The sequence below is a fragment of the Tachypleus tridentatus genome, chromosome 2, assembly GCF_004210375.1.
Source record: "Tachypleus tridentatus isolate NWPU-2018 chromosome 2, ASM421037v1, whole genome shotgun sequence".
Lineage (NCBI taxonomy): Eukaryota > Metazoa > Arthropoda > Merostomata > Xiphosura > Limulidae > Tachypleus > Tachypleus tridentatus.
In genome coordinates this window covers 21,077,957-21,101,826 of record NC_134826.1, presented here as the reverse complement: position 1 = coordinate 21,101,826, position 23,870 = coordinate 21,077,957, and the positions used below count along the sequence as shown (strand labels likewise).

The 23,870-nt window shown below is 34.6% G+C and overlaps 1 protein-coding gene across 1 annotated transcript in view; it reads left to right on the top strand.

Moving 5' to 3' along the window:
* LOC143239185 (lachesin-like) overlaps positions 1-23,597 on the top strand; it is a 148,182-nt gene extending 124,585 nt beyond the window's left edge. Inside the window, exon 10 of the mRNA XM_076480056.1 lies at positions 23,340-23,597. Within this exon, the coding sequence (XP_076336171.1) occupies positions 23,340-23,437 (98 nt within the window). The 3' untranslated portion in view covers positions 23,438-23,597. The remainder of the gene's footprint in view (positions 1-23,339) is intronic.
* The last annotated feature ends 273 nt before the right edge of the window (positions 23,598-23,870 follow it).

The window sequence follows — 23,870 nt, the reverse complement described above, 5'->3', positions numbered from 1 at the left end:
CTCTCCAAAGATTCATATTATAAACATGATAGAAAGGGACAGAGATTTGCCAACTCCAACTAAACAATCAAATAAGTTAAAACTTTTATTTTTTAACCCATCATTAACGTAAGCTATATCAACATTAATTAAATCCTTATCGACGTCGTAATCTGAGGGTCGTGGGTTCGAATCCCCGTCGCACCAAACATTATCTCTCTTTCAGTCGTGGGGGCGTTATAATGTTATGATCAACCCCACTATTCGTTAGTAAAAGAGTAGCCCAAGAGTTGGTAATGACTAGCTGCCTTCCCTCTAGTCTTACACTGCTAAATTAGGGACGGCTAGCACAGATAACCCTTCAGTAGGTTTGTGTGAAATTCAAAACAAACAAATACTTTCGATGCTGATTTTTCTGACGTGCAGAAAACATATTTAAAACTGTTATCACTTGCAGAAAAGTTAATTTAAACGAAAATTATAATCTTATTTACAATGTTATGTTGATGAGGTTTTTCTGACTTCCTCATAAGTCTGAAAGTTTATAACGCTGAAAAGAGGGCACAGCACAGATAGCCCACTGGGTAGCTTTGTGTTTTTCTAGAAACAAACAAAACAAAGAAATTCCCGTTGAGGCTTAAAGCTAATATTTAGGGCTTGTAACACTAACATTCAACATGCTCTGGGGGGTCATGGGTTCAAATCCCTCTCTCCGAACGTACTTTTCCTAAAGTGTTGACGTGTAGGTCAGGCACCCATGTAAAATTCTTAGCTTACTAAAATATTGGCTAATCGTAAGCTAGTTTGAATTAAAGTCTTCACAAGAAAAACTTTAAAATTCCAGAGCAGGCCTGCTGTTATAATTTTGCTCAAAAACACAGTATATTCTGAAATCTGTAATAAGATACATTCATAAATAATAATGTAAGTAATAGCAATAATAATTAACATAATAATAAATAAGATAATTCGAAGACATCACTATGATGGATCTGTAATGTTACGTTCCTTATATACTTTTCTCTAAATTTTTTATTTGTTTTTGGAATTACGTGTCAGCCGTCCCTAATTTAGCAGTGAAAGACAAGAGGGAAGGCAGCTAGTTATCACCATCCATTGCTAAATCATATGCTACTCCTTCACAAATGAATAATGGGATTGATTAAAACATCAGAATGCCTACACGGCTGGAAGGGCGAGCATATTTGATGTGACTGGGATTCAAACCCACGACCCTCAAATTACGAGTCGAGCGCCCTAACCACCCGGCCATGCCAAACCTTTTTTTCTTTTACTTTCCAATTATGTATCTAAGAGTAATGGTTTGATAATTCAGTGAATGTAATATATTGATATTGTATTATTAAGTATAGTGTTATATTATTAAGAATAGAATGCTGCATGGACCATTCGGTGTTGTTTTTCAATACCTTTGTACGCATAGATTTGTATTCATTTACTATTTATGTTACTTTTGTTACGTTAGTACAAAACAAACACCATTTACACAGAATCCAATTTAGATCACTTAAATTTCAATTTAGTATAATGTGTTTTAAAGTGACAGAATTTTTCTGCCCTATAATTATAATGCCTTCCCCTTTCCCAGTAAAAAAAATTCTGGATACGAGCCAGTTTTTTACATCTTTGTTCTTGCAGTCCTTGGTTCTGTTTATATTCTTAAGAGGCATAAAAACCGAGTATATCAAAGACAAGAACTGAGCAGTAAAAGTGTTAAAAAGACACGTATATAAATATTATGGCTAGACTGAAATAATTTATATGGTCAAATAAATTAGAATTGTTTTTTTTTATTTTATTTAAAGGAGATCGTATAGAACTAAAATATTGGTGCTCGGCTTACTGTGATCCGTGGTACGAATATAATTTTAAAATAAAATCTGTTCTTCAGTCTTGGGTCTTTTAATGTATAAATAATCGTGCTTTACCGATAATTCACCATCTCGATAATATATACATATATATAACAATTAAAATTAGATAATATATGCATATATATCATATCAAAGTATGAGTGACCAACTCTAATAACTAAAGCATCACAATACTGATGTACTGCTTAAATTTTGAGTACAAGGTGTTCCAAAAATAAGAATATACCATGAAGAAAAATGAATAAAATTTATATTGTTTGAGACAAAAACAAAATTAAAAACAAAATATTTTTTGAAGGCTTGTAAGTTGTACTTACTTGGATTGTTAAACTTCTACGTGTTTCCCACTAGTAACTATAATCAATTTAATTCTCCATTTCCGTTCGGAGAATAAGTTTTCCATCACATCTGTAGGAACAGATAAAATTAATACGAAATGTCCATTCCTCAAGAGTTCTTGGTTTCCTGTGGTAGAATTCTGTTTTCAAAGACCCAAAATCTGAAATCCAAGGGGCGAACTCTTCAGCGGTTCTCACAAAGAGAGTCTGTTCTGAAACCTGCAATCAAATAATGATAAAGAACCTAGGTAACAAAAATAATATAATTCACTTTAATAAAATCAACGAGTCTTCAGAAGAAATTTCGTTTTGAATTATGTTCTTATCTCAAGCGATAAAGACATTAATTAGTCAACTTTCTTTATGGTATATTTATTTTGGGAAACTCTGTATGTAAAAGTGTTATACGTTGGTTTGGGAATAATAATAATTTCTTATTCAGCTCCTAACCAGGTTATCGAGAGGCTGAATCTTTTCCGAGTCAGTAGGAGCCATATAGGAGCGTATCTGTGTATAGCGATGAACGGTGTGCCTCCTTCAGTCAGTCAACGAATGCTCCTACAAATATACTGTAAGTTTCTTACATTGCGTTAATACTGTTGTTTTTTTGGATTAATCTGTTTCATACAAAATTATATTGTACTTTTTATTTAGATTTTTATATCTTTGGTTCTGTCATTTACGGTGTGTTTGTTCTCCGTGCTTTGGAGCGAGATAGTGTTTTGAATCTCTTGAGTTCAGTGAGTGTGTATTGAGCGTTTAGGAGCGAGACAGTGTCTTGAGATAGCTTCTCAAGCTTCTGTTCGCTTGCCTCCCAGTAGCACACCAGTATGTCTGTTTTGAGTCTCTTGAGTTCAGTGAGTGTGTACTGAGCGTTTAGGAGCGAGACAGTGTCTTGAGATAGCTTCTCAAGTTTCGCGAGTATTTTCTCGGTGTTTCAGAACGAAATTGACTTTATCTTCCTCAGTTTTGCGAGTATCTTTCGAGTGTTTTGGAGCGAGATAGTATCTTGCGTCTTCAGATAATCGCGAGAATTTTCTTGGCGTTTTTTAAAAACGAAACAGTGACTTGATCTTCCTGAGTTTCGCGAGTGTCTTTTGGAGCGAGGCAACAATTTCATCCTCTCGAGTTTCGCGAGTGTGTTGTTGCTGTTTTGAAGCAAGAACAGTGTGTTGCCTCCGCTACATTCACACGCTGAATGTATTTTTTTTCTCAAGTTAATTTCTGTTAGCTTTGCCTCCCAGTAGCACACCAATATGTCTGCAGTCTTATAATGCTAAAAAACGGGTTTCGATGCCCGTGGTGGGTAGAATACAGATAGCCCATTTTGATTGTTTGTTTGTTTTTGAATTCCGCGCAAAGCTACTCGAGGGCTGTCTGCGCTAGCCGTCCCTAATTTAGCACTGTAAGACTAGAGGGAAGGCAGCTAGTCATCACCACCCACCGCCAACTCTTGAGCTACTCATTTACCAACGAACAGTGGAATTGACCGTAACATTATAACGCCCCCACGGCTTGGAGGGCGAGCATGTTTGGTGCGATCGGGATTCGAACCCGCGATCCTCGGATATTGAGTCGAACGCCTTAACACGCTTGGCCATACCGAGCCCACACATTTTGTAACTCTGTACTTAACTAAAAACAACAACTGCTTGCTTTTATTTTTACGAGGAAAAGAGCTTCACGTTTTTATGGGTATCGTACGCACATCTCTGGTGTTATATTAGCAATGGAAATAGCACCTATAGAAGGTCAAATAACAACAGAACATAAATAAATGTATTGTGTGTGATTCAAAATAAACCAGTTTAATAATTAATTCAGAAAAAAAAAACACCACGTGGTCACTCAGTTTTCTCTGCTGACCTTAAATCTGTTAAAAGTCCACGCATACAATGTGATTGCTCCTTTTACAATCTACCGAAAAGAAACACACTTTCCTTTTCAACTTTAGTCGTGAATAGCTTTGACGCCCATCAATGAAATCACGTCTTGAATTAATGACCGACTTCATTGTCAGTAGTTCCTTAGAATTCGATAATACAGTCGAAAAGACCAGATCCTTTCACTCGTTTTCTGGTAAACGTTTTTCTTTTTTGTCATATGAAGTTTAATTACAAAGAAATTTCATGAACGTGATTGCACCGCAAGTATAATAAAAATATGTCGTTTGAACAGCAAAATGATTTGTTTAAAACTTTATTACGACACCTGGTAATTGCTTTTAACCGCCAGAAAAATGCAGCTTGAAGCCTAATTTATATATGCTTTATATATATATTAAATTTCATCCTACTGTTCCATCTGCTTTTCCCATTATGAAAATGGTGCAGATAATAATTAAAAATAACAGCTGCGCAATTATGAGCCCAACTGGCTATTATAATTGGCCCGGCATGGTCAGGTGGTTAAGGCACTCGACTTGTAACCGGAGAGTCACTAGTTCGAATCCACGTCACACCAAACATACTCGCCCTTTCAGCCATGGGGGCGTTATAATATGACGGTCAATTCCACTATTCGTTGTTAAAAGAGTAGCCCAAAAGTTGGCGGTGGGTGGTGATGACTAGCTGCCTTCCCTCTAGTCTTACACTGCTAAATTAGGGACGTCTAGCGCAGATAGCCCTCGTGTAGCTTTGTGCGAAATTCAAAACAAACACAGCTCACTATTATGAGACGAGAGTTAACAGTGAACACTGTTGACTAGCTGCTCTCTACCTAGTTTTTAGCCTCTTCGTCTGTCTGATAATGATTTTTTTTTTACTTTGTTTATTTTTCTAAATTTCCACAAAGCTACTTTAGATCTGTTTGTGCTAACCGTTACTAATATTTAACTGATAGACAAGAGGGATATTAACTATTAACAGCATACACTGCCTGTTCTTGGTCTTCTCTTGAGTATCTTCAGAACGTCCCTGACCCCTGAGGTGTGAAATGTGATATCTTGTTCTATGCCATTGGAGCCACTAGCCTCTGCGCCAGGATCGTTCATTTTGTGTGTGTTTTATTAAACCAAAGCCACATCGGGCTATCTGCTGAGCCCACCGAGGGGAATCGAACCCCTGATTTTAGCATTGTAAATCCGGAGACATACCGCTGTACTAGCGGGGGGGGCGTGTTCATTTTGTATCATAAATATATGATTAAGAAGTAAGCCTTTCCCACATAATAAATAGTTTGAATTATGGTTAAATACGAAAGTAAGTAAAACAGTTTCTAATGAGCTCGTGCTTTGAAAGATTTGCACGTGAAAGTTCAAGAAAACACGATCTCATTGAACAATGTTTTGAGACATAAATAGCAGTATTCGCCCCTCACGCCCAGTGGTACAGCTGAAAGGCGGCGAGGTAAGTCAATAAGAATACGACCGTAAATATCAGGTTTTCGATACTGCGCTGGCAAAGCACAGAAAACTCGTTATGTGGAACTTTTATAGCAAATAGACAGATTAACCAGCACATTATTTGATTCAGCACGATTAACGTTTCCTTTTACCAGTTTTAATGGTAAAAAGTTACTCGTTGCTATAGTTAAAGTATTAATTAATTATTTTACCTATAAATGAATGCAAACAAGTTTTATTTTCCAAGTTTGGGTTGGTAATCTACTACCATGTTTAGGGAAGTCCTGATAATATACTTGCGTTAAAAGTGACCGGGCCAGGGTTCGATCCTGGGTCTTCTTTATGAAAGACTTAGGTGCGCGCATAGGTTTAATCAGTACAACTGTAATTTACGCTAAGCACTTGGAATATATATCTAGAGGGCCTAGAACTTTAAAACACCCTTGAAATAATTATTGAAGTTATGAGAATCACTTCAGTACAATATGTGTGTGTGTAGGAAACTATAGTTTCATTAAAGTTGACTTAGCAGCTGTTACACGATATGTATATGTATACAAACGTAAGGCCACCACCTTGAAATTACTTCATAATTACTTATTTTTATATCATTCACACAACGAGACCAAAACAGCTAAAAGAAAAATGTAGGTCCCAGTATTGGTTCAATGTATATTTCTTCTTTCTCAGGGGTTTTCTTTACAATATTTTGTAAAATGTTTTAGACTTTTTTTTTAAATTTTACTTTCAAAGTAATATTGTCCGTAATTATTAACTAACAAATTAGAGGGTGTGTGTGTTTTTCTTATAGCAAAACCACATCAGGCTATCTGCTAAGCCCACAGAGGAATCGAACCCCTGATTTTAGCGTTGTAAATCCGTAGACTTACCGCTGTACCAGCGGGGGGCAAACGTAATAATAATATCAAATTAGAGGGAAGTCAGTAGTCGGTAAACAACATTCACTATTAGTTCTTGTATTACTCCAGTCTGTTCGAATAGTGGGATTTGACTGTCAATCCTATAACGCACCCACAGCCTCGAAATGAGAAGCAAGTTTGTTTTTTTTTCCGCAACGAAACACGAACCTTGAACACTCGGATTCACATTGTAGGACGTTAATCACGTGGCCCTACACGATCAGTTTTTCTGTGCTGACGGTTGTTTGTTTAAGCGCTCCAGTATTAGTTGTATACATATATATATATATGCTTATCTTATTAGTAGTGACTACAGATGGACCGGATCCACTTTTGTTATGGTTCTCTGATCCCTCTTTAGTTCTAAGGTTTTTTTGGTGTGTTTTTTTTCAAGCATATTTTCGAAAGAAAAATTGCAGGTAAAGATATAAAAACAAAACAAGTGTTAGAATACGAATATATATGTTTTTACATTTTTGTCTCTTTTTCTCATCCAGTTCAACCCGAGGTGAAGATTACAAACGGTAAAACTGGTGCCCATCTCGGAGCCACGGCTCTTCTGAGCTGTCATATAGAGGCTCTTCCATTTCCGGAGATTGCGTGGGACAGAAACGATGACACGAAAATTAGTTCTGGAATGAAATACGAAATAGACGTGGCAATAAAGGAATATAAAATTCAGAGTGTGCTCAGAATCAGAAACCTTGAACCTTTCGACTTTGGAAAATATAAATGTGTCGCTACAAACAGTCTCGGTCGAACAGAGGAGACTTTATTTGTACGGTAATGTACTTATCTGTTTCTCTATGAAGTAACTGAATTCGATTGGTGCTTTTATATCGGCTAGGCAAAGCCAGGTGGTTAGGGCGCTCGACTTGTAATCTGAGGGTCACAAGTTCGAATCACCGTGGTATAAAAAATGTTCGCTCCTTTTAGTTGTGGGGCGTTATAATGAAGACTCAATTCCACTATTTGTTGGTAAAAAGTTGGTAGTGGAGTTGACTGCCTTTACTGTAGTCTTACAGTGCTAAACTAGAGACAAAATGTAAAGTGTTTTTGCAATTTGCAAACGACGTTTTTGCCAAATAGAATTTCAACTAATTATACTATCGCCTCCTATCAATTGTAAACCCTCTTCAACCGTCCAGCTTCCTCTGCTCATATAAGAACATCATTCTTAACGAAGCACGACTAGAACTTATAAATGTAGTTTCAGATAATGTACTGGATGAACTATTAATATCTATTCCTCAGAAAAGTACTTAAGTATAGATCAAGATGGCTTAGAGCTTTAAAACATCCTTAAAATAATTACTGAACTTTTGAAGTTATTTAACCACTTCACTACAGTATGTGTGTGTGTATGTATAGTTTCATTAAAAACTCGTTTCGTAACTTGATCCACTTATCAGTACGGCCTTGAAATATGGCTTAGTGAATGCGTAAACGTTTATGAAATGTTAAATATTAATCAAAACAAACCGATAACAAGTATTGAAGAAATACATAACTTAGTTGTAATGAGTATAATATATTTCTTAAAGATATTAACAAACCAGTAAAAAGAACTGAAGAAATATAGTCAGTGATGTCGAGAAACCCACTTGTTGAGAAATTTATATGCAAAAACGGCTCGTTTGGGTTGAGAAAATATTTTACATAGAAGAGCGAACAGCGTTTCGACCTTCTATGTAAAATATTTTCTCAACCCAAACGAGCCGTTTTTGCATATAAATGAAGAAATATAGCTTATTTGTATCTTGTGACCTGCGCTCTCTTTTTCACGCTAAAGGTCGTTGGTTCGAATCCCCGCCCCACCATACATGCTCGCCCTTTCAGATGTGGAAGCATTATAATATGACGGCCACTTATATTATTCGATGGTAAAAGAGTAGCCGTGGAGCTGGGTAGTGATGACTAGCTGCCTTCCATCTTTTACTGCTAGAGACGGCTAACGCAGATAGCTGTGGTGTAACTTTGCGCGAAATTAAAAAGAAACAGGCTAAAGATTAGTATAAGTAATTACCGAAGAGGTGTTTGTGTGTAACTTAGTTATAACATGGAAAATGTTTGTTTTCTTTCAGGCTAAACGCTTGTACAAACACATGGGTAATTATTATTGAAGATAATTTAATTGTACAAAATAAGTTTCGTGCAGAGTTGATCAATATATGTACATAAACAAATAATTATTACACAATTAATATTTAATTAAAGTAACTGTTTTGAGTTGACTTAAAATCAGGCAGAACAGTTTTTATTATTATAATTCCAGAGAAAAGTGTTTGTTTATTTTTTTTGGAATTAACATAACAAACGTCAAACAGACGTTTACTAGCGATAAATTTCAACTGTAAAAAATACTAATAAAATGCAGCTCTAATTTGAAAACAAAAACAAAACCAAGACTGAATGCAGTCTTACCATTCTCCTGTGGGATGTCCTGTACTATTTGCTCATTATTATAAAAGCCAGCAATCCTTTGTTACTTTGAATACTTTCTTGTCAAACTAAAACTATTGGGAGTTCTCAAAGATCTTATCTATTGTTAAAGAACGGGATTATATTTCTCTCTCGATGCAGAAATGTCAATACTTTATTGTTGTTAACCAAAACATTCGAACATGCATTTTTGTAACAATATTCTAATTTGTTTGTCATATTTTGTTTAGAGTATCTGAATTTTTGTTTTTACAGATAAATGAACACGTGATGAAACTACTTCGACGTTAGTTTGTTATAAAGAGTTATTACTTTCAGATGGTTCTCATTTGAATCTCTTGCTAGTTTTCTTGTAGATGCTGGCTACAAGTTTTTTTCAGGAGTTTGTCGCGGGAGGTTTTCGTCTGTTAGAAATTTATAACAGTAAGCTCAAAAGTTTTCAGGGGTTGTCACTGGAAGTTTTAATTTTTCAGAAGGTTGTCACTATAAGTTCACATGTCTTAGAAAGTTTCCTGTTTGTCAGCAGGTTGTCCCTGGCAAAAGCGTTTGTTTTTCCGAAGATTTTCGTCGGAGGTTATTTTACTTTTCAGATGATTGTCTGTGGGAAGTTTCGGTGTCAGAGAAGATTCTTAATGAATAGAGCTCTTGTACTTTAGAAAGCTTTAACAGGAAACTGTTGTGTCTCAAAAGATTGTTGTCATCAAAAACTCCTGTGGCTGTCACTAGAAGTGGTCAGTAGGAACTCATCAATGACAGAAGTAGTTCCCATCGTCCAGAAACTTGTTATTTACAGGAACTTCTGTTTTCAAAAGGTTGTTCCTGGCAGCTTCTATGTCTCAGAATGTCGTTACAGGGCCCTTGTCTCTGAGGTGTCTCAGAATATCGTTACAGGGAGCTCCCGTGTCTCTGAGGTGTCTCAGAATATCGTTTCAGGGAGCTCCCGTGTCTCTGAGGTGTCTCAGAATATCGTTTCAGGGAGCTCCCGTGTCTCTGAGGTCATCACTTGGATCTTCTGCATCTCAGAATCTCGTCCTTGTGAGCTTTCGTGTCTCATTAGGTAGTCACTGGGACATTCTGCGTCTCAAAATGTCCTTGTGAACTCCTTTGTCCCATAATGTCGTTCTTGTGAACTCCTACGTCTCAAAATGTCGTTCTTGTGAGCTTCTGTGTCTCAGAATGTCGTTATTATGAGTTTCTGTGTCTTCGAATGTCGTTCTTGTGAGTTCCTATAACTCAAAATGTCGTTACTGGGAGCTTTTACTTCTCAGAATGTCGTCCATGTAAGCGCCTATGTTTCAGAAGGTCGTTACGAGTTACCTGAAACGGTTTGTATTTTGAATTAATTCCTCAGTAGACTATATGTATCTAACGTATTGTTTCCAATTGGTGATTTTAAGACTTCACATGAGTATATTAAACAGTACTGGATTTATTTTCAATTCCTTTGATCATTATGGGACTGAAATTCTAAATATTCTTTATGAAATGAACAAACACTGTTCTTATTCTTCTTATAGCTTGTATAATACAAAAAACGACTTTTTTTTCCCCATCAGAAATCCCATGGCCTACTTTAGCACCTACATCTGTGGTTATTTCGATGTCGTCTACGTCACAAGGAACAAATTCATGGAGTGAGTATTGATCGAAGTTTTCTTGTCAGGACGCGTCTTCTCTCTTATACCTTTAAACATTATTACAAGTTAGCTACGACTTATAAACTAACCTCTCTTGTGATATTTGTAGAGAAATACAAACGGTTTAAATAAGGGTATTGTCACAAACCTATTTTATATTTTTGAATTTCCGTGATTTATGTATTGTTTATCATAGTGTCATCGGCTGTGGGATAAATATGTTGTTTTTTTTTACTTGTATTGACTGAAAATTAATGGGCCGTTAAACTGTATTTCTGTATCATAGCGTTACGAAAAGAAGGAATGCATTTAAAAGAAAAAAAAACAGAGTTGCTATCAAAATTTACTGATGGTCGTTCACTTTTGAACTAACATAAACTTTACGTTATTTTGTGTGATGCGTTTTTTTAGCTTGGGATTTAAAACTTTTAAATTTAGATGGTCCATGTGAACAGCGTCTCTCTTGCAATGTGGCAAATTTTATTTTACAAAAACTTTGTAGAACGCCTGAAACTCCAAAAATGGCACGAGCTCTCCAAATGTCAGTCTCAAAGGAAGTGCTATAAAGCTGTAAGACGTGATTGGATGTGCATATCTTACCTGCTGTTTTGACAGTGTAGTTAGTTAACCCATGAACACGAGATGGCACATATTTCTAGGTTTTGTTCGAGCTTATTCCCAAAGCACATTAAAGATACGTTTCATTTGTTTTTTTCAAATATAGGGTTCTGACATCCTGTTAACAGAAAGAACCCCTCCAGCGTGACAACGTGTTCACGTTGTACAAGATTTAATAAAGGGAAATCAATGTATTGATATGATTATTGCATGTCTTAGAAAATACGAAAAGAACACGGATAATATAGAATTACTATAGATCATTACGTACTCTTTGTTTTGCTTAGTTTTCGTTTAGAATTATTATATCGAATAATAAAACACAAATATTATAAAACGCGAGAAACAATTCTGTAGTTTTTTTCTGACATTATAGGCGTAATTACCCAGCATCTACGTATCCCTAATGAAGACTGAAATATGAGATCACTCAATGGATGAAACAAATAATATGTTTATTGTGATATCTATACAAACGTCTTCTACTGAATTGGCTCGTTCACGGAAATTCACACGATGTATATTATACCTGAGGGAAGAGCACGAGATCAAACACTGTTATAAAAATAAATTATACATTTCCCTTAAAAATATTTTGTTCATAGTGTACTCATATTGCGACGAAATATTCAGTGAGAACTTGTTTTCATTGGCTAATTCACAAAATAAAAGACTGCCTCATCCAATCGCAGAAAGGGTTATTCTAAACAGCCTCGGTTTCGATAGTTGATTTTTTTTCTACTTGAAAAACATCTGATATGAGATAGAAATCTAAGAATACAACACCTTTTTTCCCACACTAACAAGTAATCGATATGTTAATAGAACTTGATAAAAGGTAATATATTATTAATTTTTATATTTATTCATTAATTTACACCTGGCACGGCTTGGGGATTAGGGTTAGTTAACATTGTGCGGGTCGCGGTTTCAAATGTTAACAACAGCACACTATCCTAAAGATTTTGCTCTCTAACATCAAAATCTAACTAGCTTCCCAGTGTTAGAAATACACGAATATCGTAGTCTGTTTAAATAACTACAGTAAGAGAGGAAATAAATGATGCAATTCATATAAGGATAAAAACACCTTAGTAGTTATCATAACGAAATACAGAGGTCATGTATATGACCAAATAAACAAATTATTTGGAAGCGTTTCCTAACGAAGAAGATCGCAAAACAGCTTAAAAATGTGGTTTCCATGATATATTTTCGTACATTTGATCATACTAGCAAAGGTATTCGACAATTTAAACGTTAATTATAAAAATGGGGCATGGGCCTTCCAGTCCACCATTTTGGGCCGTAGCACGCAAACCATTTTCCGATGCATAGGCACATCTGTTATACGTAGGATTTAAGTTCGCTGTCGTTATGAGTGGCTATTGATCTCCTCTCTTAACTGAGTGAGGGATCTATCGCTGTAGTGAAGCTGTGAAACTGGAGTGGTTGGCAGACTTGAGCCACTTGACTGATTGTTTATCTTTTAATATTAATCTTCGGGGGTTCCATCTGAGTTCACCCACCACATTTCCAAGATATTAGCTCAACTAGTTGGCCATAAAAAAATTCTAACATCAGACAGATGGACGACTTTGCATTGTTTTTGTGTTTGCGTGTTTCTAGATAAGTACAAATTTACGCGATGAGCTATCTCTGCTCTGCACACCATGGGTATCGAAACCCGATGTTTAGCGTTATACATCCGAATAAATACCGTTAAGCCGTTGGAGTGTATCGTCTTTTTAGCGAAGAAAGACAATAAAACGTCTTTTTACGGAGATTTATAAACAGTACACTGGTTTGAGCATTAAAACGTTTATAAATAATATATTGGATTGATTTACAAATATTAAAATATTTATAAACAGTAAATAAACTTGAGCAATAAGACATTGAAACATTTACATACGTTTATTAAACATTAAAACGTTTATAAACAGTACGCTGGATGGAACTAGAAAACATTAAAACGTTTATAAACAGTACGCTGGATGGAACTAGAAAACATTAAAACGTTTATAAACAGTACGCTGGATGGAACTAGAAAACATTAAAACGTTTATAAACAGTACGCTGGATGGAACTAGAAAACATTAAAACGTTTATAAACAGTACGCTGGATGGAACTAGAAAACATTAAAACGTTTATAAACAGTACGCTGGATGGAACTAGAAAACATTAAAACGTTTATAAACAGTACGCTGGATGGAACTAGAAAACATTAAAACGTTTATAAACAGTACGCTGGATGGAACTAGAAAACATTAAAACGTTTATAAACAGTACGCTGGATGGAACTACAAAACATTAAAACGTTTATAAACAGTACACTGGATGGAACTGGAAAACATTAAAACTTTTATAAATAATATATTGGATTGATTTATAAATATTAAAATATTTATAAACAGTAAATAAACTTGAGCAATAAGACATTGAAACATTTACATACGTTTATTAAACATTAAAACGTTTATAAACAGTACGCTGGATGGAACTACAAAACATTAAAACGTTTATAAACAGTACGCTGAATGGAACTAGAAAACATTAAAACGTTTATAAACAGTACGCTGGATGGAACTAGAAAACATTAAAACGTTTATAAACAGTACGCTGGATGGAACTAGAAAACATTAAAACGTTTATAAACAGTACGCTGGATGGAACTATAAAACATTAAAACGTTTATAAACAGTACGCTGGATGGAACTACAAAACATTAAAACGTTTATAAACAGTACGCTGGATGGAACTATAAAACATTAAAACGTTTATAAACAGTACGCTGGATGGAACTAGAAAACATTAAAACGTTTATAAACAGTACCCTGGATGGAACTACAAAACATTAAAACGTTTATAAACAGTACACTGGATGGAACTATAAAACATTAAAACGTTTATAAACAGTACGCTGGATGGAACTATAAAACATTAAAACGTTTATAAACAGTACGCTGGATGGAACTAGAAAACATTAAAACGTTTATAAACAGTACGCTGGATGGAACTACAAAACATTAAAACGTTTATAAACAGTACGTTGGATGGAACTATAAAACATTAACACGTTTATAAACAGTACACTGGATGGAACTATAAAACATTAAAACGTTTATAAACAGTACACTGGATGGAACTATAAAACATTAAAACGTTTATAAACAGTACGCTGGATGGAACTATAAAACATTAAAACGTTTATAAACAGTACACTGGATGGAACTACAAAACATTAAAATCTGAATAGTTCAGTGTGTACTAAAAACGAAAGAAAACAACCAATATTTGGAGAACCTTGGTTCAGTTAGTAATGTATTTTTCTTTTAGTAATGAAACGTTGCAGCTGTATTTTCCATGTTTTGCCACTGTTTTCATGTTTCTATAGCTTCGCATCAGTTCTTCATAAAGTAGGGGTTTACTTTGTTAGTGGACTGCCACTGCTTTCAACAGCAGTGGTTATAAGAAACGAATATTGTCCGTTGAAGATCCGTTTGTTGTAGCTGCATGGTGTCCATTGATATCGAGTATTGTAAGAAAACCACTTCAAATGTTACAGTGGTCATTCCCAAGGCTTTAGTTTGTTTACTGGTAAGCACAAAACTATATGTGCTGAGCACACCCGGTTTTTTAGAGGTGTAAGCTCTCAGACTTACCACTGAACCAGTGGGGGAACAACCATAAAGCAACAAATAAATTACTGACAACTAGAAAACATTTTTACAACTTATTTTAACAGAGCTCGTTGCGCGCGTGTTTTCTTTATTTATCTTAGTGCTTGTTTGCAGAAGTTATTTTGGAATATCGCGAAATTCAACAAACCATCACGAATTATAAAAAGACGACGCAACAGATATAGTGAAAATGTAAACGTCACGCGAATTAAACAAATATCGAAGATAGTGAGTTCGTTACGATTTATTTATTTTTATCATTTGTTTGTTTTGTCTGAACTATGCGTCGATGCCACATCTGTCTCCATTTTCTCACTTGTCAATTCACCCATGTGTACGTGTGCGAATAATTTCACCAAGGCAATGCTTTAGATAAACGGTTTCCTCTGGGTGCACTTTGCACCGAGAACGTATAAACTTGTCTACTCTCGTTTCTGGAAGATAAAAGCACTGGAGTTTATAACAAATTTTAAAGGATCTGTAACACACCACTGGTGGTAAGTGTCTGCAAAAACTGAGCATACTGGCTGAACCAGAACCACATCTCTATAGCATTATTCCTTGAAATGATCATTTTCATTATAAGTTTATATACTTTGATAGATTGTTTAGGCAGAGTATTCATGATGAAACTTTGTAGAATGGACGGAAGACTTTTGAAACGTCGTCCTCTACACTTGTGTTTCCGCACACAGGAAGTTGGACTTGAAGGCGAAAGGCGGAAGACTTTCGAAACGTCGTCCTCTACACTTGTGTTTCCACACATAGGAAGTTGGACTTGAAGGCGAAAGGCGGAAGACTTTCGAAACGTCGTCCTCTACACTTGTGTTTCCACACACAGGAAGTTGGACTTGAAGGCGAAAGGCGGAAGACTTTCGAAACGTCGTCCTCTACACTTGTGTTTCCACACACAGGAAGTTGGACTTGAAGGCGAAAGGCGGAAGACTTTCGAAACGTCGTCCTCTACACTTGTGTTTCCACACACAGGAAGTTGGACTTGAAGACGAAAGGCGGAAGACTTTCGAAACGTCGTCCTCTACACTTGTGTTTCCACACACAGGAAGTTGGACTTGAAGGCGAAAGGCGGAAGACTTTGGAAACGTCGTCCTCTACACTTGTGTTTCCACACACAGGAAGTTGCCGTCCATTCTACAAGTTTCATAAATTTATATTATTCTGTCGTAAGATTTCAGAATACTAAAACTGATGTTATTATTTTTCTGAGACGTTAAATCAGATTAAATGTTTAGAAATATTCATAGATATTATATTTGGTAAAGAGGAACAAATTTGGATAACAGAAGTTAAAAAGTTATTATTTGTTTTCAGTTATAATTTCTGTTTATCTATATTCTAATTCTCACATTACCGGCCTGTTTATGTAATGTTCATAACCGTGGGGATTCGTTTATATATAGTTCATAACTAGGGGATTCATATAGAATAACACTGGGTGCTTTTACATTTTTGCCTCTTACATTAATAGGTCTAAAGAACTGGCGAAAGAAATAGTTAATTTTTATGCGGTGCACGTAGAAACTACAACAGTAACCAGAGATGTTGATGTTGGTGTTTTATGCGTGTGTGTTTACATATTTCTGACTGACTCGTACGTAACTAACACAATCGAAGACTAGAGGTCAATTTCTTGTGAAAATAGCTTCGAATAAAAGTGTTTATAAAGACCGCCGGAATTCATATGGATTTCATTACTGGTTTATAAAGATCACCCAAAGTCATATGGATTTCATTACTGGTTTATAAAGACCGCCGGAATTCATATGGGTTTCATTACTGGTTTATAAAGATCACCGGAAGTCATATGGATTTCATTACTGGTTTATAAAGACCACCGGAATTCATATGGATTTCATTACTGGTTTATTTGTTTGTAAGCACAAAGTTACGTGTTCTGCTCACAACAGGTATCAAACTTCGAATCTATGTGTTACAAGTCCGCGGACTCGCGTCAAGCTATGGGGAGCCTAATTCCACTGCTAATTCTAGGATTGTACATGGCGAAGCGCATGTGCTCTTAAAAACTCGAGTGCGTGATATCTTATTCTGTAATTTGTTTCTTTTCAGACGACATGCCAAATCTGAATGAGCTAGAACATACACATTCCCCTGAGAAACTCCCCCAAGCAGCTAAAGGTAGGTGTGCGGGTTGTTTTACAAAATCCCATCGATTTCTGTGATTAAAATAATCATTGATTAGGTGATAAACTTTTATTCAGAAAGCAATAACTAACAACTTGAAACAGTCAGGTGTTGTAACAAGTTTCTGATGTGGCTCTTGGTGTTTGTAGCGTAATGTATCGGGATAGAGGAAAATATAATTCAGAGCTCTATTGAAAAAAATTTTTTATTAGAAGCAAGTTGTATCTATCTGTGTACGATACATGTGCATGTATATATACAGGAGTTGGAGAGAAAATAAAACAAAATACTCGGAGAAATAGGCTTTGTTTCACTGTAGGATGTTTGGACTATTTTAATACGTATAACAAGATGTCTACGAACTCTTAGATGGTATGCTAAAGGGTTAGGGTTAAGTTTAGGTTTTATTGTTTTAGAAAACAATTTGACACTGAGTATGGAAGTCTTGTACACTCTGAAAGATCACGACAACAAAACTGTACCAAAACAATGTAAAATCGTGTCACTTATACAAAACTATAAATGTGGTCACTTTAGAGTGAAAATGCCTGCACTCTGGGGGACGGCGTCTCCTGGGGGACGGGGTATTCCGTCTAACGGAAGTAATCATGACAATAGAAGCAAAACTGGAGAGCCAATTACAGATTCAATGATGGTTAGATTATGGGTTCTTTTACCAATAATTTCTCAGATCTCACCATCACCCACTGTTAATAGCCGGTTGTAGAAACGACAGCCACCTATAAAGGCATAAATATAGAAATCTTATATCATGAACTACCCTGGATTTCTATCAGAAAATATAATCCAATCCTAACTTTATTCTGGAGTTCTTATAATAAATGATGTAATTTGAGTGTTTCATTAATAATATATATAACTCGTAATCCGAGGGTCGTGGATTCGGATCCCCCTCACCCCAAACATGCTCGCCCTTTCAGCCGTAGGAGCGTTATAATATGACGATCAATCTCATTATTTGTTTGTAAAAGAGTCGGCGATGGGTGGCGATGACTAGCTGTTTTCCCTCTAGTCTTACACTGCTAAATTAGGGACGGCTAGCGCAGATAGCCCTCGTATAACTTTGCGCGAAATTCAAAACAAACCAAACCTCTAGTGTTGATACCTCTAACTCCACACAGTGAAGAGAGAGAAGAAAGTATATTCGATAAATAAAAACTAAATACACGATAGGCTTAAATAATAAATGATCCACATACCTATATTATGGGGTTAATATGTTAAAGGTCATAATTCATTATTACTGTGCAGGGTACAAGTCAAGATAATATGAATGTGAAACGGCACTAGTTTAAAGGCTTAATGATTAGTAATATTATATATGTTTCATATACAGAAACATATATAAATTCGGAATTTTTAAACGTCTGTCAGAAGAAGGTGTATGCAGAATACATCCAGACCAACGATCTATTTTTAAATTAAAACCGACTAAAAGCTTGATTCTATAGATTCATTTTGAGAGGAAAAATAAGTAAAAGATACAGCATGTCTACATTACCTTGGTTAAGATAAGTAAATACAAGCTATTTGTCAACAGTTGTCAATTAGTTCTTCGTTACTGATAATAATAATAATAAAAAAGAAACATGGAACCGCAAAGAATCCCTGGAGAAAAAAACAAACCTATTCACTGTAAATTATGACTGGAAATACCAGATGAATAACATAAAATGCGTGAGCGAAGCGTGGACGGATCTATAAATTCAATCTTAAAGTGCGTAATTTCTATTTTGAATATTTACTTTGAAAGATTTTGCTACATATGTGAGGTAAATAAGTTATGAGCATGTTGTATTCACGATGGGTAAGATTAAAATTATCCGCTACGGAGGTTCACAGAACTTGAACATTAAAGGGAAGAAACAAACACGGATGAACGAATAAGCAAAAATATCTACTTAGGTAACCGCGCAGGTCTTACGTTTTTCTAATACGTCCGCACAGGACAATGATAAATAAAATTCTGATTTCCTAATACTTACAGGAGAGAGAAAAATTCTTACCCGGTACCAATTTGTTTAGGTATCTGTGCCACTCTCGTCAATAATGTTATAGTACATTCAGTACATTTGGTAGGAACTTTAATAAAATTGCATGAATATTTCAGGCTAAAGAAGTTTTTAAAGAACTAATTCGTTACGTAAGTCCATATAAATTAACGGTTACTACTCATGTATAGATACGTCTGGATAACTTAACGATTATCCATGATTAGTGGTCCGGCATGGCCAGGTGGTTAAGGTACTCGACTCGTAATCCGAGGATCGCGAGTTCGAATCCCCATCACACCAAACGTGCTCGTCTTTTCAGCCGTGAGGGCGTTATAGTGTAACAGTCAATCCCACTATTTGTTGGTACAAGAGTAGCCCAAAAGTTGGCGGTGGGTGGTGATAACCAAGACCTTGATATCATCAGCAAATGTAAATAATTTATTGATTTTGCTTTACCTCTTATTATTTTTACATCTAATTTTTCTATCCCTCACTACTGTCTAGTCCCAGTTTTAAAAGTTCTCTTACAGCTGAGTTAACAGCCTTATCAAACAAGTCAGCCCCTACTCTATTTAAATGTAAAACATCTATTCTAAAATATCTCCTTTGTTCCTCTAAACTGATCCCACGATTCCAACCAACCTATTTGCTTATCCTTACATACCAAGCTAAGCCTAACACTTAGCCCTAGTCACCTACTCATAACTTCATCCCCACAATTACTTCAGGACAGTATTCCTGACAAAATTAAGTTATGACCTTTTTCTTCAAATGCTTTTATCAACCCTTGTACTTATTAATTAGCTCCTTTGACCTACCTGTACCTTGTCAAGAAATCGCCTATGGCAAAAACTTCCTTATCAACCACGTCCTTCTCTGACCTTATGTCTTCCTTCCATCCAGTAGTTCCTCATCTGGAATCACCTATGGCGATAACTTTCTTTTCAACTACGTCCTTCTCTAACTTTTTGTCTTCCATCCATCCAGCAATGGAGCACTAAAGATGTCACTTTCTAAAATCTTAACTCCATTTCTCGTTTGTTATAGACGTTATACACTCTGCATTTATTGTGGATTTACTATTATAACAGAGAAGTAATGTAAAAAGATGGCTATTTTTGTGCTTTGGAGCTCACAGTTTTGTAACAAATTATTTAATAGTTTTACACATATTTGACCATTTCGTTTATTTGAAATGAAAAGTTTTGAATTACAAATACCAGTGATACTGTATGATTTAGAATAAGAATCACCTAATGTATAATTTATATCGAGCATAGGAAGACATTCGTTATGATATCTTTTGATACTTAGGTAAAATAGTGACTTCAGTATTGAGGAAATGCCAAACTCCAGTGATCGGCAATTGTTTTTTAATGACGGAACTTATCGATTGTAATTTAAGGTTGTTATAGTTACATAATTAATATTGCTATAGTTACACATTTAATATTAATGTTACAGGTAAACATTTAATGCTGTTGTTATAGTTAAAGGCTGAATATCGTTGCTATAGTGATTTATTTAAATTTGCTATCATAGTTAAATATTTAACTTTGTTGTTACAGATGTGGATTTTGTTTATATAGTGAGGTTATTTCAATTATAAGAGAATACGAAATTTAATTTTCAATCACATGATGAATTTTCTTTTCAGATCCATTAATTTTTATTATTTTGTTTTCGTGGGACTTAATTTTTTGTATTTGTCATCCAAAGAAATTCATTAAAATATCTTAATATTGTGTAATGCTTTGCATAATCAGAATGCAAGAACAGATATTTTAACTGACGTTTCGAGAGTCTATCTTTCATTAGGCTTAATAGAAACTTTGGTAGTCTAATAACAAATTATTGATGTTAATTTGTGTGCATCCTTGGGTTTCGTACATCGTGCAGTTTGTATTAACTTTTGTAACATTAACTGTTTAACGTTCAATATAATTATATTTACAACAATGACTGTGATTATTTGTGTTTTAAACATCGTTTACGTCCTCATATAATGACCACAAAGTGGTCATTATTTCTTTCCAACGTCACGTAATGACTACAGTAAGTTAACTATTTATGTATTCAACATTGTTAAGATCTTCATGTAATAACTCCAGCAATTTGAATACTTGTGTTAACTTAGTTGAGATCCTTAATGATAACTACAAGTTAAATATTTATGTATTCAACATTGTTAAGATCTTCATGTAATAACTCCAGCAATTTGAATACTTGTGTTAACTTAGTTGAGATCCTTAATGATAACTACAAGTTAAATATTTATTTATTCAACATTGTTAAGATCTTCATGTAATAACTCCAGCAATTTGAATACTTGTGTTAACTTAGTTGAGATCCTTAATGATAACTACAAGTTAAATATTTATGTATTCAACATTGTTAAGATCTTCATGTAATAACTCCAGCAATTTGAATACTTGTGTTAACTTAGTTGAGATCCTTAATGATAACTACAAGTTAAATATTTATGTATTCAACATTGTTAAGATCTTCATGTAATAACTCCAGCAATTTGAATACTTGTGTTAACTTAGTTGAGATCCTTAATGATAACTACAAGTTAAATATTTATTTATTCAACATTGTTAAGATCTTCATGTAATAACTCCAGCAATTTGAATACTTGTGTTAACTTAGTTGAGATCCTTAATGATAACTACAAGTTAAATATTTATTTATTCAACATTGTTAAGATCTTCATGTAATAACTCCAGCAATTCGAATACTTGTGTTAACTTAGTTGAGATCCTTAATGATAACTACAGTAAATAATTATTTGTGTTTCAACATTGTTAAGATCTTCATGTAATAACTCCAGCAATTTGAATACTTGTGTTAACTTAGTTGAGATCCTTAATGATAACTACAAGTTAAATATTTATGTATTCAACATTGTTAAGATCTTCATGTAATAACTCCAGCAATTCGAATACTTGTGTTAACTTAGTTGAGATCCTTAATGATAACTACAGTAAATAATTATTTGTGTTTCAACGAGATTAAGTTAATTATCTCAACATATGAGTTTTCAAGAGAATGAAACTTAACATCATCATAAACTTTGACATTATCTAATAACTAGATAAAGAAAAATTATACTAAAATAAATGGGTGATTCGTCTATTATTTAATTTATTCTTTTATAATATTTTTTTCCAAAGAGAGCTCATCGCTGTATGATGAAGCATCAAACGCTCGTGGAAGTAAAGTGTAAAATTGAACGAACCGAGAGAACCATCAGGTCCGTGTGTTAAGTATGCTATGGAATCACACTTAGTTTAACATGGTTAAAAGAATGTACTTACATTTCATTCTTTGTAGAACTGGATGTCTTTTGTTACTTCTTTGTGGAAAAAAATGAAATAGCTGGTAATAAATTACTTTAAAACGATTTTGCTTCGTCTTGGAAACATAACACATCCCATGAGAAATAAAGAAGCTAACACACACAAAAACAACAACCACTGATCTTACACAGATGTCTGAGAGAAAATATTTTAGTTTGTTCAACTATTAAGAAGAATGATTTATTTTCTGTTTCCCATATGAAACACTCTTTACCATTTGCAAAATGAGAACACTCGAATTAATACAGTTTTTTTTCCTTTCGAAAATGACTATAAGGGACCGTTGTTAAAGTACAAATTAAATTTGTTAAGCAAATATGCTTAACGTTAACAAGAAAACTTTGAACTGTTTCTTTATGTGTGAGTACTAAAAGAAGAGACTTATTAAATAAGTGGCCTACATAGAATTCTGTTTGTTTCTCTATTCTCATGAAATCAAATCTCTGACTTCTAAAAGTTCATCTAAACACGTAGTTTAACTTTCAGACCAAGACAAACTCATTTTGTGATGACGTGCAAACTAGAGACGCATATGTCAATCTGTCTAGCAGCTAGCTTTCTATCTCTATGTCTAATCTATTTACTTACCTATAATTAACAAATATTTCTATATCCACAAAATATAAGATGATTAAAGTCACTTCAAGTGAGTTGTTTCAGCTTAAAGCAATTAGAAGTACGTTCTTCTGCAGCTTAGACGTTCATAAACATAATTATGTTGACTAACGTGTTAACATTCATAGACATAACACACATGAAGCCGTGATTGTGTAATGGATTTTTCCTTTGTTAAACTTTAGAATAAAAAAAATTTCACCCGATAACAAAAAGTACAGTCCGAGCGAAAGCAAAGTAATGAGATTTTGTTAGTGATTTAAAATTTATATATTGCAAATAAAAATGTTATTTTTCTGTGAATTTTAATGTCAGTATTGTTACATTTCAGTAAGCGGACACAAGGGGAATAGCCAAAGTGTGACGTCATCAGTTTCTTTGTTCAGTTTCTGTGTCCTTTCCGTCATCGTGCTTGAGGTTATCACGTGATATAGCACAGCCATTGGATGTTTGTGACCTTGTTTCTGTTTCAAGTTAATATAAAATATAAACATATTAATAACGATGAAACCGAGTAGTGCTCAAAGATACGTTGAACCATCTTGTATAGCGCCATCTGGTAGCCGTCTAGGCTAATGACTCGATGAAAAAAATGCGTTTGTATATCTGTATTTTGTTATATTTCTTCTGTTATTAATGTACGAAACGTCGACCGCTTCAATAAAATATCAAGTGTTTTATGTAATTCGTGTGTAATCAAGGAGCCAACTAACCGTATAGTTGTGTTATAACCATTCAGTAATCACGTGGGAAAAATAATTAGTGGATTATTTAATTTTAAGAGTTCTAAACACTGTTCATTTTCTTAACTGTTGCTTTGCAGTTTGACGAATTATGTACAATTTAAACGTCATGCTAAAAC